Raw genomic sequence first — 13,344 nt, 5'->3', positions numbered from 1 at the left:
TTTTTATTGTTCTTTGATTATTATTATGTAGGTCTTTTTGTTTCATGTTTTCTCTACTGTAAATATTACATAGAGTAAGAAAGTGAGCAAAAATAAAAATAAAAAAATATACACATGTTATTAATAATGGTATATTTTTGGTTTCAAATACATACTTAAATGATGATTAAAAACTATGTTACAATAGTTTTAAAATTCTCAAATTATATATTTCTCCAGAAACTCAAAATATTGTTACATACCACGTTGTAAAGCGCCAATTATCGTCCGGTCACTGAATATAAGCAATATGTTGATTTAAATTGAATGTACAATTTATATCGAGCATAACTTTGAAAAATTAAGAGGCCAGATTATCTCTTAAGGTCAATATCTTATAACATCAATATCACTCTTATAAAAAGATATTTATTGCATATATTTTCATGCTTTATACAACTGTGTATATGAGTTTGAATAAAAAATGCATCTCGCATTTGATTATACGTTAAAATGCAAAAACATGACAATAAATCGCATTATTATGTCCACTTTAACCCGTCCATTCCTACATTGTAATGATATGTTCGCTGAACTTTGACACAAAATGTATATTAAGTCGATTACAATTGAATTATGCTGATTATGTAATTATATTATATTATATAACTTACTTTTTCCGGGAAGTCAGTCTGTTAAAATATTTGAGTAATTGTCGCACAGTTTATATATATATATAATTTAACAGATAGTTGGACGTGTTCTGTTCTATAGTACAGCTCATCACAGTGTGTTACTCAGTTTTATAAATTACTGGTTTTAATAGAATCGTCGCTGTTGTTAATTTTATAAAAAAAATTCTTTTAAATCGCGAGCTTGGTGAGTATAAATTTTTCTTGTTTTTTTCAACAATTTTTTTTTAATTTTTGAGTAAATTATCCCAAAGATTATATTTCTACATGTCACTGGATTATGTGTACAATATGCTGCGTACAATTAAAATTATTTTTTTTTATTTTGATAATTCTTTTGTTAAATCAGGTTTTACAACTCAAAATATATATATATATTTTTCGTTTCTTAATAATAACGTTGCATTTTATGTACATTAATAATACTTACATAATAATTATACTTACATAACAATGATATATTTGTACAGTTATATTTATTGTAGAATTATTTATATGTAATTTTTTTTATGGATTTATCTTTTGTTATATTAGAATTTTTTTAATTCAGTTTTTTATTGTATGCATTTATTTATTTCGTTAGCAAATTAACCAAGTAATGATTATGAAATTTTTAATATATGTATATTAAACTAATTTTGCTTATATTACGATTAAGTCAGTGATTTGAAAAATTTTTTAATTATATATACTTGGAAAACTATAAGCTTTAAATACTCTTTTTTTTTCTGAACAAACAAAATGATTTTTCCGTTGTTTCTCAGAAATGGTATATAAAAATTTTTTTTATGTTCTAAATACACATATGTATGTAATTCTAAGATAAAACTCTGAAATCTATTTTTTTTTACTAGAATTTTTAAAAGATGGATAAAAACAAGCGATTCAATCCATATGTCAGCGTCGATGCTGAAGAAGAAATCGTTATTTCTGGTATCGCCGGGCGATTTCCTAACTCTGACAATGTAAAAGAATTTCAGGAAAATATTTTGAATAAAATGGATCTTGGTTCGAATGATCATCAACGCTGGACTAATTGTAATAATATATATTTTTTTCTAAAATTAAGAATATCTTTGTTTTCTAGTAAGAAAGATATTTATTGCATACCTATGCAATTGTTATGCATAACTTGACAATATTATTTTGACATAAATTATTTTAAATCTTGACAGATCTATATGAAATGCCTCCTCGAATAGGAAAACTGAACAATATACAAAAGTTTGACGCGGGCTTCTTCGATATACCGGCCCCAGAAGTTCATGTACTTGATCCTGGAAGCAGAATATTAATCGAACATACCTACGAAGCCATCATTGATGCGGGTGTAAATCCCGCAGAATTACGAGGAACGAATACAAGCGTCATCACAGCAATAAGTGTTTCTGATGCATATCTGGATTTAATATACGGAAAGCCTCACGTATGTGATTCACGTATTGATTATTCAATAATTATAAAGTATCAAAAATCGTTCAAAAAGAAAACACGCGCTTCTAAAATTATATAAAAGATATTTACATACAAAGATATTGCTAAATATGCGGAAAAGATTTTTTCGCCTGAATACTATATTGCGCAATTGCTAACAGATTGCTGGATTACCCATTCTTGGATGCAGCAAAGCCATGGTAGCGAACAGAATTTCTCATTGGCTCGGGGTTACTGGACCATCGTATAACATCGATACTGCATGCAGTTCGAGTCATTTCGCTATGGTGGAGGCTTACAGGATGATTCGATCTGGCGTTTGTGAAGCTGCTATTGTCGCTAGTGTCAATTTGTGCATCCATCCTTTTGTAACTTATCAGTTTTATCATCTGGGTACGTAAAGATAATATTATTGCGTTCAAACTTGTTGCGTTGTCAAATAGTTATTGTATAAATATATTATCGCGACTTATAAAAAAAAAAATATTTAATCAATGTTTATATAAATACGTGTTTCGCTAGATCTAGTAAATTTTGTTTTTGAACAACGAGACTATTTCGCTTACATACATTTATCAAAATTTTCAAGTACTTGGTATATAAATCAAGGAACTATGAAAATAGAAAAAAATAAAATTATATATCTTTTATATAGATATTAAAACAAATGAACTACTGATATTATTATTTTAGGGGTTCTTTCTGCTGATGGCTACTGTAAACCTTACGACGAGAAAGGGACTGGTTACATGCGTAGTGAAGCAGCTGTAGTAGTGTATCTACAAAAGGCAAAGGATGCAAGGAGAATCTATGCGACTTTTGTCTATGGTAAAACCAACTGCGATGGCTTTAAAGAAGAAGGAATTACCTTTCCATCATTTGACAAGCAAAAAATGTTACTGGAAGAATTTTACGAAGAATGTGGTGTCTCGCCCCTTGAGCTATCTTACATGGAGGCTCATGCAACTGGTACTCTAGCTGGTGATCCTGTGGAACTTCAAGCCATCGATGAAGCGTTATGCGCCAAAAGAGACGTCCCTCTGTTAGTGGGTTCAGTGAAGTCGAATATTGGACACTCTGAACCTGTTAGCGGTCATTGCCAAATTGCAAAAGTGAGTTTTGTGTTTGCAGTTATCTAAATAAAATTATATAGATGATCATCTAGATGAAATTTTGGCGTCATGATAATTATCTAGATAATTTCTAGATAATGTTCAGATAATTTGGTTTAAAGTTATAGCACATGAAAATACTTAAGTAGTAGAACTTAAGCAGTAAGTGATAAAAACATACACACATATAAAAATATGAATATATTTTTATATCCCTTTTATAATTTACAATTTTTTTATAAAAATGTATTTACACGCGAGCGGTCTTAAAAATAATATTATCTGAAAGTTATCTAGGTGAGAATCGCCATATAATTTTATCTTTTATCTAGATATGTTTAAAACAAAATCATCTTCATATTATCTAAGATAAATTTACATATTTTCATCTCATCATCTTTATCTAACTAATTTTTAAATCATCTAAGAACAATACTGGTTATATGTAACCTTGTGCAAGTATTTTTTTAATTGTCAGTTTTTTTTATTATTTTTTGTAATTATAGAAGATATCATTGCTGTTATTATATAAAAAATGTATTTATTTTATAAAGATTATAATAGCGATGGAAACTGGTATAATCGCGCCTACTATACATTTTAACCATCCACGAAAAGAAATGACTGCTATCATTGATGGAAGAATAAAAATAATCACTGAACCAACAGAATGGAAAGGTGGTTACATCGGTATCAATTCCTTCGGATTTGGCGGTGCTAATTGCCACGTCTTACTGAAATCAAATCCGAAAATTAAAGTCAATAATGGAATGGATTATAATTTACCTAGGCTTGTGGCTGTATCTGGTCGTACCGAGGAAGCAGTTAAAATTATATTAGATGACGTAAGTATACATTACAATTTATTTCACAACTTTTAATCCAAACTTTCCTATATATATATCTTGTTTATTATTATTATTATTATTATTATTATTATTATTATATTATTTTAATCTATTTACAAAAAATTAATCCTTTGTCAAAAGAGATTATATATCAATTTAGATGTATATACTTATTAATTAAATAAATAAATATCTACTTGCCAGTTTAGTCGAATAATTTCATTTGTTTCTTTAATTTATTTACTGGCGACTTTAAAGAATTCCAATTATTAATATATGTATATTTATATTTATCTCTATAGGTACAGAGTCGAGCAGTAGATATAGAATATATCTCTCTGCTACATCATATTCACAGCAAAAATATAGAAGGTCATCCCTACAGAGGATACATAATTGCTGGATCAAAATTATCTGATAATGCAATAATTAAAATGGGACGTAACTCGTGTACGAAGAGACCAATTTGTTTCATATTTTCTGGCATTGGATCTCAATGTCTTAACATGGGTGAGTGTAAATCAAATATTACAATAGATTACAATATTATATTTAATAATTTTTAAGATGTAACAAGTTTGTTTGCATTTAACATTTAACAATTTTCAAGTTATACACGTACGTGTTGATATTCTTACATATGTATATTAGAATATAACAAAATTAACAATTATAATATTTCCAGTTATAATATTTGCGAATTTTATAATTCTTGGGGTTACATTTATTAAGTATATTAAGTATATTAACTAAATTTTGATGAAAATTAAACTAAACTAAAATATAAATTAAAGTAATAATATAAAACTATAAGAATCACAAAAATACAAAATAAAGATAAACAATTTCGAAGAATATTTATACATATATGTATGTATGCTGAGATCAATTATGTAAAATCATTAAATTATTTGAAACAATATCTACAATATTATGTGATAAATAAATTATATTTCTTTAAACATTCGTAGGTCGTGCTTTAATGAAATTTCCAGTATTCACTAAAGCAATCCAAAAATGTGACTGTGTTTTGAGACCTCACGGCATATTTGTCGCAGATATTCTAACAAATGAAGACAAACATATTCTCGACAACGTAGTCAATTTATTTGTAGGCCTCATTGGATTACAGGTACAAACAAATGTGTATAAATAAAATATATCGTCTATATATGTTGCAGGATTTTTCTGTATTCATTCCAATTTTTATAAACATATCGGTAAAGCTTTTTATTTTATAACTAAAGCTTCTTGTAAATAGTGTTTGCTGTTATCTAAATAAAATTATATAGATGATTATCTAGATGAAATTTTGGCGTTATCTTATCTTTATATAGATAATAAAAATATGTATTATTTATATCTGCATCTTACAATAAAAAAAGTGTTATTTTTATTAAATTATCTAGAATAATATTCAGATAATTTGGTTTAGAGATTTTCATAGCACATAAAAATACTTAAATAGTAAAACTTGAACAGTTAAACGATAAAAAAAACTTATAAATAAAAGTATGAATATATTTTTATATCCCTTTTATAATTTACATTTTTTTATAACTGTGTTTACATTAGCGGTTTTAAAAATAATATCTAGAAGTTATTTAGATAAATCGCCATATAAATTTAGCTTTCATCTAGATATATTTGAAACAAAATCATCTTTACCTTATTTAAGATGAATTTACATATTTTAATCTCATTAAAATTATCTAAGCACACAACTGCTTGTAAGCAAACTAAAATTGAAAGGAGCCTGTCACATATATATAATTGCATGCGCAGAAGGAGAAATTGATAATATTTTATAATATTGTTTTATTCCAAAGAAATAGAAAATTAGATGTTTTATATGTATTGCAGATCGGAATAGTTGATATTTTAACAAACATCGGTATAACTCCTGATATTATAATGGGTCATTCCATTGGCGAGTTGATTTGTGGATACGCCGATGGATGCTTGACTGCCGAAGAAACGATCATGTTGGCATATTATGTCGGCTTAGCATTTCTCAACTCAAAAATAATAGACGGCTCAATGGCTGAAATTAATCTCGATTTTAAAACTATGAAAAATATGTGTCCATCGGATATCGATGTAGCTTGTTACAATAGTCTCCATAATTCTATCGTGAGTGGACCAACAGACTCTGTAAGAGCATTCCTCGCTAAACTACAGGTTTGAAAATAGTATAAATAATATTTATCACGCTTATTATAATGTTGAATTTAATAAACGAGAAAGTTTATTTTTATTTAGAATAATAACATTTCTGCGAGAGAAATTTCCTGCGGACGTATACCTTTTCATAGTCGTTACGTCGAGTCTGCAAAAGTCAAAGTTTTGAAATACTTGAATCAAATATTGCCACAGAAAGCATCTCCGAGCTCAAAGTGGTTGAGTGTGTTTTCTTGTGAATGGTTCGGCGCATCTCCAAAATCATATCTAGCAAAATATTATGCGAACCATCTGTTAACCCCGGTATTATTTTCGGAAGTTGTGGGATTAATTCCAAACGACGCAGTGACGATTGAAATAGCGCCTCATGATATGCTACAATACGTTCTGAATGATTCCCTAGAGACAACAGTGACTAATGTCGCGTTATACAAATTCTGTCGCAAACCGAATATTGAAATATTTTTAGACGCAATTGGAAAACTTTATAATGCAGGATTGCAGCCGCAAATCGCAAATTTATATCCGGAAGTAAAATTTCCTGTAAGTCGTGGTACACCGATGATCTCTCATCTTGTAAGGTAAATTCTGTTTGTCATGGCGTTAATTCTTTTTACTATAGAAGATTGAAAAATAGTGAAATTTCAAACAATATGGAATTAAATTATTTTTAACCGTTTAAGACGGTAAACTAATATAGACTGGTGTTTTATACATTGCTGAATTAATGACATGCTTTGCAGATGGGATCATTCTGAAGATTGGTATACCTATCACTATTTAGTACAAAGGAAAATTGAAAACGGGGAAACAATTGTTAATATTAATATAAAAGAGGAAGAATACATACATATGACCGGGCATATCATTAATGGAAAAAATTTATTACCAGCTACAGGATATCTTGTACTTGTATGGCAGATGATCGGCTGGTTAAAAAAGCAAAATCATGTCGATATACCAATTGTGTTAGAAGATGTCAATTTTCTACGTTCTACGATTTTGTCACCACAAAACCAAGTCGATTTGACTCTTATGATCCAGAAAGGTAACTTGTGCAATTAAATTAATTTTGTAAACTGTAGATATGCAAATATGAAATATGTAATTGATATATACAAAATTTTTTTCTTCATGAGCTTAATATATTTCCCTTTCCAAAATTGGCTAATTTATTTTTCGGAATTTTATTACAAAGTATAGCATAGAATATCTTTTCCTGAACTACATTTATGCAAAATTTATGTCGATATTATTATAGGTAGTAACAAATTCGAAATAATCGAAGGAGGCAATACTGTCGTTACTGGAACAGTACGAATTCCAGTTGATATTGAAGACGAGAAAACGTTTATTACATTTATCGATCAAAATAACAATGATGAAGAAGAAATGAGTACGAAAGACATCTATAAAGAATTGAAACTTCGTGGTTATCAATATACCGGCGAATATCGTGGACTAAAAAGCGCCTCAATCACAGGAAAGAATGGTCATATAGTCTGGTCTGATAACTGGATAACATTTATGGATAACATGTTACAGTTGATGATTTTAGGACAGAATTCGAGAAGTCTCCTTGTCCCAACAAGAATTCGCAAAGTAGTAATCGACCCGAAATCTCACCTACAACAGATTAACAAACTTCCAAATGATGAAAAACGTAAATTTGTAGTATTATAAATTATAAATTTTAAATAAAAGATTACAGCCTGTATTATTTTTTAGAAAATATCTAATATATCATTGTATGTCTGTTATATTGCAGAAGTCCTCGTACAAAATTACAAAAATTTAGACGTCATAATATCAGAAGGAATAGAAATATCCGGCATCGTGGCTACACCTATATCTCGCCGACAAAGAGCAGCCCATCCGGTTCTTGAAGAGTACAAGTTTGTTGCTCATCGAGATCTAAATGTGTTATCTTTGCAAGATGCAATAAAAATGTCGGTGCACCTTGCTCTTGAATGTTACAACATCATAAATGTAAAAATCATCGAATTCATCGAAGATAGTGATCAAGTGATGCCGGAAAATTTAAATTGTTTACTTGTGAATAACGTTCTAGATGATTTACCGCAAATTCAATCTGAAATCAAACTAGCAGCAACACACGAGCGATTCAAAGATATCGCGTTGCCTGACAACGTTTCTACAATAGAATTTGGGAAACTGACGAAAAATGAAAATAATTTGATGATTATAGGTTTCGGAATTCTAACAAAAAATAATAACGAATTATATGAGCAATTGTTGTCTGCCATAATGCCGCAAGGATTTCTTCTAACATTGGAAGAGTTGGATGCTGTCTACGATTACTCGTGCCTGAATAAGTATGGGTTAAAAGTAATTTTGGAAAAACGCACCAACGATAAGACATTTGTATTATTAAGGAAAATACAATATGTTGTGAAGATTCAGCAGATAGTGCATGTAAACAATTATGAATTTTCATGGGTAAACAAGCTTAAATCATTCATGAACGTAGAAAATGAAACAAGAAATATGAGGATAATACTGGTCGCAGAAGGAGACTTCGAATCCGGAATAATCGGCCTTGTCAATTGTTTGCGAAGAGAACCGGGTGGCGAAATGATTAGAGGTGTATTTATTCAAGATAAAGATGTGCCTACTTTTTCATTACAAGAATCATTGTACATGAATCAGCTACAACTGGATTTACCAATTAATGTTATACGTTCCGGTAACATTTGGGGATCTTACAGACATTTTCCATTACCACCACTAGAACCAAAACTCGTAAAAAGTGCCTATATTACTCAGATGGTACGTTCAGAGAATTCGTTATATGAAAAACTGAAGTAATTGATATTGCTTGTTCATTTATAAATGAAATAACGATTTAATGTAACTTTAATTCAATTAAAATAATTCGTTATACTTATTTATTTTAGGTACCGGGTGATCTAAGTACTCTTTGTTGGGTACATAACAGGATACCTTTCAATGACGACGATAAAGATAATTTCATAAGAATAGTCTATGCGTCTATCAATTTTAAAGATGTCATGATAGCCAGCGGTAGACTCAACCTCGAAACTATCTCAGACGAACCAAATAATGGTTCTTTACTTGGAATGGAATTTGTTGGTTTTAATAAACATGGGCAAAGAATAATGGGTCTTTGTTCAGCTGGGTATGATAGTAGTGATACAGAATTTTAATTATATATAATTTTAGTAAATAAACTGTATGAAATATAACTTTTTTATTATAGAGAATTCTTATTCAATTAAATTGTCTTTATTATATGTATATTTTAATTAGAAATGTGCTTACGATAAAATAAGACATGAAAGAATTGTTATATTTTATATGTTTTCTTTACTCTTAAATACAGTATACTATTTAAAATAAAAAAAACTTTTTAATGTAACTTTAATATAATAAATAATACATCTTCTAATTCATTATTTTCAGAGGAATGACAAATATTCGCGTAGCTGACAAATATCTCAGTTGGATCATACCTGACAACTGGACGATGGAAGACGCTGCGACGGTTTCTTGCGTATATTGCACGTGCTATTACGCTTTATATCTGAGAGGTAAAATGAAGAAGGGCGACAAAGTGTTGATTCACTCTGGTACGGGAGGCGTCGGTCAGGCTGCGATTCATCTCGCGCTTTACGAAGGTTGCGAAGTATTTACGACGGTCGGGAGTGTCGAGAAACGAAATTTTTTAAGAGAAACGTTTCCCTCTATACCCGAGGATCATATCGGAAATTCTCGAGACACGAGTTTCGAACAAATGATTATCCAAGGAACGGGAGGTCGCGGAGTGGATATCGTATTGAATTCTTTAGCCGAGGAGAAACTGCAAGCATCCGTTCGTTGCTTAGCAAAGGGAGGCCGTTTCCTCGAAATTGGAAAGTTTGACATGTTTGCCAATAGTCCTTTAGAAATCTATTCATTCTCCAAAGGCATTAGTTTTCACGGCATTTTATTAGATAAATTATTTTCTGCGAAACCAGAAAGTCAGACAGTACTGACGAGCAAATTATTAGAAGGTTTAAAGAACGGCGCTGTCAAACCATTATGCAGAAAAGTCTTCAAAAAGGATGAAGTAGAAACTGCGTTTAGATATATGGCCGCCGGAAAGCATATTGGCAAGGTACGAAGTTATTTTTTATTATACGTATAATGGAGAGAATAATTTATTGAATTTTATTACAGATGTCTATCTGTAATCTTCATTTCATTCTGTCTTCATTTTTTCTAACATCTTCTCGTTCTTTACGTTCTTTTTCTCATTTTTACCTCCTTTCCTCTTGATATATTATAATATGTATATATTCTATCGTTTTAAATCAATATTATTTGTAGATAATAATAAAAATCCAAAATGAAGATGAAGCTTTGGATGCACCTATACTCGCATATCCGAGCTACTATTGCCTGGAACACAAATGCTACATCGTCTTGGGTGGCCTAGGTGGTTTCGGTCTAGAATTGATTGATTGGTTGATTTTACGTGGTGCGAAAAATCTAGTATTGACTTCGCGAACTGGAATAAAAAACGGTTATCAGCGATCGAGAGTAAGGTTTTGGCAATCACAAGGTGTGAATGTACAAATCGTTACGGCTGTTGATACTTCGAAATACGAAGATTGTGAATCTCTATTAAAATTTGCCGAAGAACAAGGTCCTGTGGATGCTATATTCAATCTCGCAGTTGTGTTGAAAGATGGTATATTCAAGAATCAGTCTCCAAAAACTTTCGAAGAATCCTTCTTGTCAAAGGCATGGACGACAAAGAAGATGGACGAATTATCGAGAACAATTTGTCCCCAACTTCGACATTTTGTCGTTTTTTCTTCCGTTTCATGCGGAAGAGGCAACGCAGGTCAAACAAATTACGGAATGGCAAACTCCGTAATGGAAAGAATTTGTGAAAGAAGAATGAAAGAGGGTTTACATGGTTTGGCTATACAATGGGGTGCTATTGGTAATGTTGGGCTTGTCGCAGATATGCAAGAAGATGACAAAGAACTTGTTATTGGAGGTACATTGCAACAGGAAATATCTTCTTGTTTGAATACATTAGAAGTATTCTTGCTACAAGATCGGTCAATCGTAGGCAGCATGATTGTTGCCGAGAAAAGGAAAGGTTTTGGCCAGGCAACGAATCCACTTGAAGCGGTTGCAGATATTATGGGTCAGTTTATAAATACAACTATTATGTGAAAAATTCGTGACAAAACATTTATACGAAATCAACTATTACTCAACACTATTATAAGAGTACATTAGAACATTATAACAAATAATTGTGAATTAAAGTCATTTAAAGAAACGTAAACTTTAATCCCAAATTTTTATATCGCTGTTTTAAGTAAAATCCGCTTAAAACTATATATAAATAATTCTTTTTAATAATTTTTAAAATAGGATTAAAAAATCCAAACATGGTGGCGCCAAACATATCACTGGCTGAACTAGGAATGGATTCAATGATGGCAGTGGAAATTAAACAGACGTTGGAGAGAGAATTCGATATTTTATTGACAGCACAAGATATTCGAAATCTCAATTTTGCTAAACTTAAACAAATGACAAATATAGCCGTGGAAGGAATGGTGCATGACGCTACTGAAACTGACACAAATGATTTGGATGGTTTAAAAATGTTGACTCGAAAACTTAGCGATTCGGATATAAGTTCAGATATTTATATAGAAATCGGTACGAAGAGGGAAGTTGTTGGAAGCGAAATATTTCTTATACCAGGAGTCGATGGCTGTGCCAGAGTATATAAACTGGTAGAATCGAAAATTAAATCTTCAGCGATGTGTTTGCAACACGGTGTATTTTGTACTCCAGATGTTACTCGTTCTATAACGAAATCAGTAGCACATCTTCTGCCTGTATGGAATTATAAGATAATCTATTTGAAATAATCATGTACGTACACACTTTTTTACGTACTACATTATATATGTGTATGTTTCTTTTTCTAGTGTGTATTGAAGAAAATGAAAAGTCAAAAAGAGTTTCTGATTGTGGGTTATTCATTTGGGAGTTTAATTGCCATCGAATTAGCAAGATTATTAGAAGCTGAGAATTTCTCTGGACGTTTAATACTTATTGATGGAGCTCCTGATCTAATGAAATTTTTGGTTGAGAAATCTCTTAATCAACAGTCGGAACAAGAACTACAAAATGAAATTTTACTATGTTTCATAAAAATGTATCTTGGTTCTAACAATGAAATGGTTAGTCAGTTATTAAAATTACATTATGACTTTTTATATTACTATCTCATTGTCAGTTTAAGAAATTGATGTTTTGTTATTAATTGTATATAATAATTACATATTATATTATTATTTACAGCTTGCATTAGAACTGAATAAGTGCAATACATGGGAAGAAAAGTTAGAAGTATTTCCTCACTTTTCAAAGGAGATCACTGACTTAACTGTTGAAAATCAGATACTTTTATGTTCAATAGCTTACGATCATATAATCGCTGTACAAGATTATAATATATCTTCATTGCCACGTCTTAAATCGTCTGTAATACTTTTAAAACCCACACTTACGCCTTTCACTTTTATCGAAGAGGATTATGGTCTGTATAAGGTAAATTTGATTATTTTGTAAATTATTTTATTATTTTTAAGATATTTCTTATAAGAGAAATTTTTTTTAGGTTACCGAAGGTACAGTACAAATTCATTATGTTGAAGGTACTCATATCACAATGATAGACAATGACAAAATAGCATCATTTATTAACGAAGCGTTGTGATTAAAAATTATAATGATTACAATAATAATTATATAAAATAATCACAACAAAATCTTCACAAGATAAAAAAACACGATAATTTTTGTATAAAAAAATTCAACATTGTATGGAAATATGCCTGTGTAAAATTTTTTCTAGCATAAGTATTTTTTAAGAAGTTTACACATTCAATATAATGTTCGAAAATTAGACATACACATATAAAATCAATGTTTGAAAATAAAGTTTACTCGCCCACGCATGTACTTTACAATAAAGGAAAACAATAAAATAAATTTTTTTCCACACAAATTAAAAGTTTACTTTTTTCTAATTGTATA

The 13,344-nt window shown here is 30.1% G+C and overlaps 1 protein-coding gene across 1 annotated transcript; it reads left to right on the top strand.

The window, feature by feature from the left end:
* Positions 1-775: 775 nt before the first annotated feature.
* LOC145945370 (fatty acid synthase-like) lies at positions 776-13,295 on the top strand. Its single transcript, XM_083054335.1, has 20 exons — positions 776-858; positions 1,526-1,709; positions 1,847-2,097; positions 2,267-2,498; positions 2,799-3,217; positions 3,772-4,062; positions 4,368-4,575; positions 5,037-5,197; positions 5,929-6,246; positions 6,328-6,827; positions 6,990-7,294; positions 7,508-7,909; positions 8,015-9,036; positions 9,165-9,406; positions 9,691-10,384; positions 10,597-11,428; positions 11,662-12,137; positions 12,231-12,485; positions 12,607-12,855; positions 12,926-13,295. Exons 2-20 carry the CDS (start codon positions 1,538-1,540, stop codon positions 13,022-13,024), a joined length of 7,128 nt encoding a protein of 2,375 aa, XP_082910461.1. The 5' UTR covers positions 776-858; positions 1,526-1,537; the 3' UTR covers positions 13,025-13,295.
* The last annotated feature ends 49 nt before the right edge of the window (positions 13,296-13,344 follow it).

This window comes from Prenolepis imparis, unplaced genomic scaffold, assembly GCF_030444845.1.
Source record: "Prenolepis imparis isolate NDT839.2.m4 unplaced genomic scaffold, iyPreImpa1.0 SCAF_14, whole genome shotgun sequence".
In the NCBI taxonomy this organism is placed as follows: domain Eukaryota; kingdom Metazoa; phylum Arthropoda; class Insecta; order Hymenoptera; family Formicidae; genus Prenolepis; species Prenolepis imparis.
Note: the sequence above shows the minus strand (reverse complement) of the source record. Positions and strands in the feature narration are given on the sequence as shown.

What these genes read in the sequence shown, in the direction of transcription:
- LOC145945370 (XM_083054335.1), top strand. Translation starts at nt 1,538, where the DNA reads ATGGATAAAAACAAGCGATTCAATCCATATGTCAGCGTCGATGCTGAA. An exon ending in ACTTCCAAATGATGAAAAAC is followed by an intron (nt 7,910 to 8,014) that starts GTAAATTTGTAG and finishes GTTATATTGCAG; the next exon opens with AAGTCCTCGTACAAAATTAC. An exon ending in CAGTAGCACATCTTCTGCCT is followed by an intron (nt 12,138 to 12,230) that starts GTATGGAATTAT and finishes TTCTTTTTCTAG; the next exon opens with TGTGTATTGAAGAAAATGAA.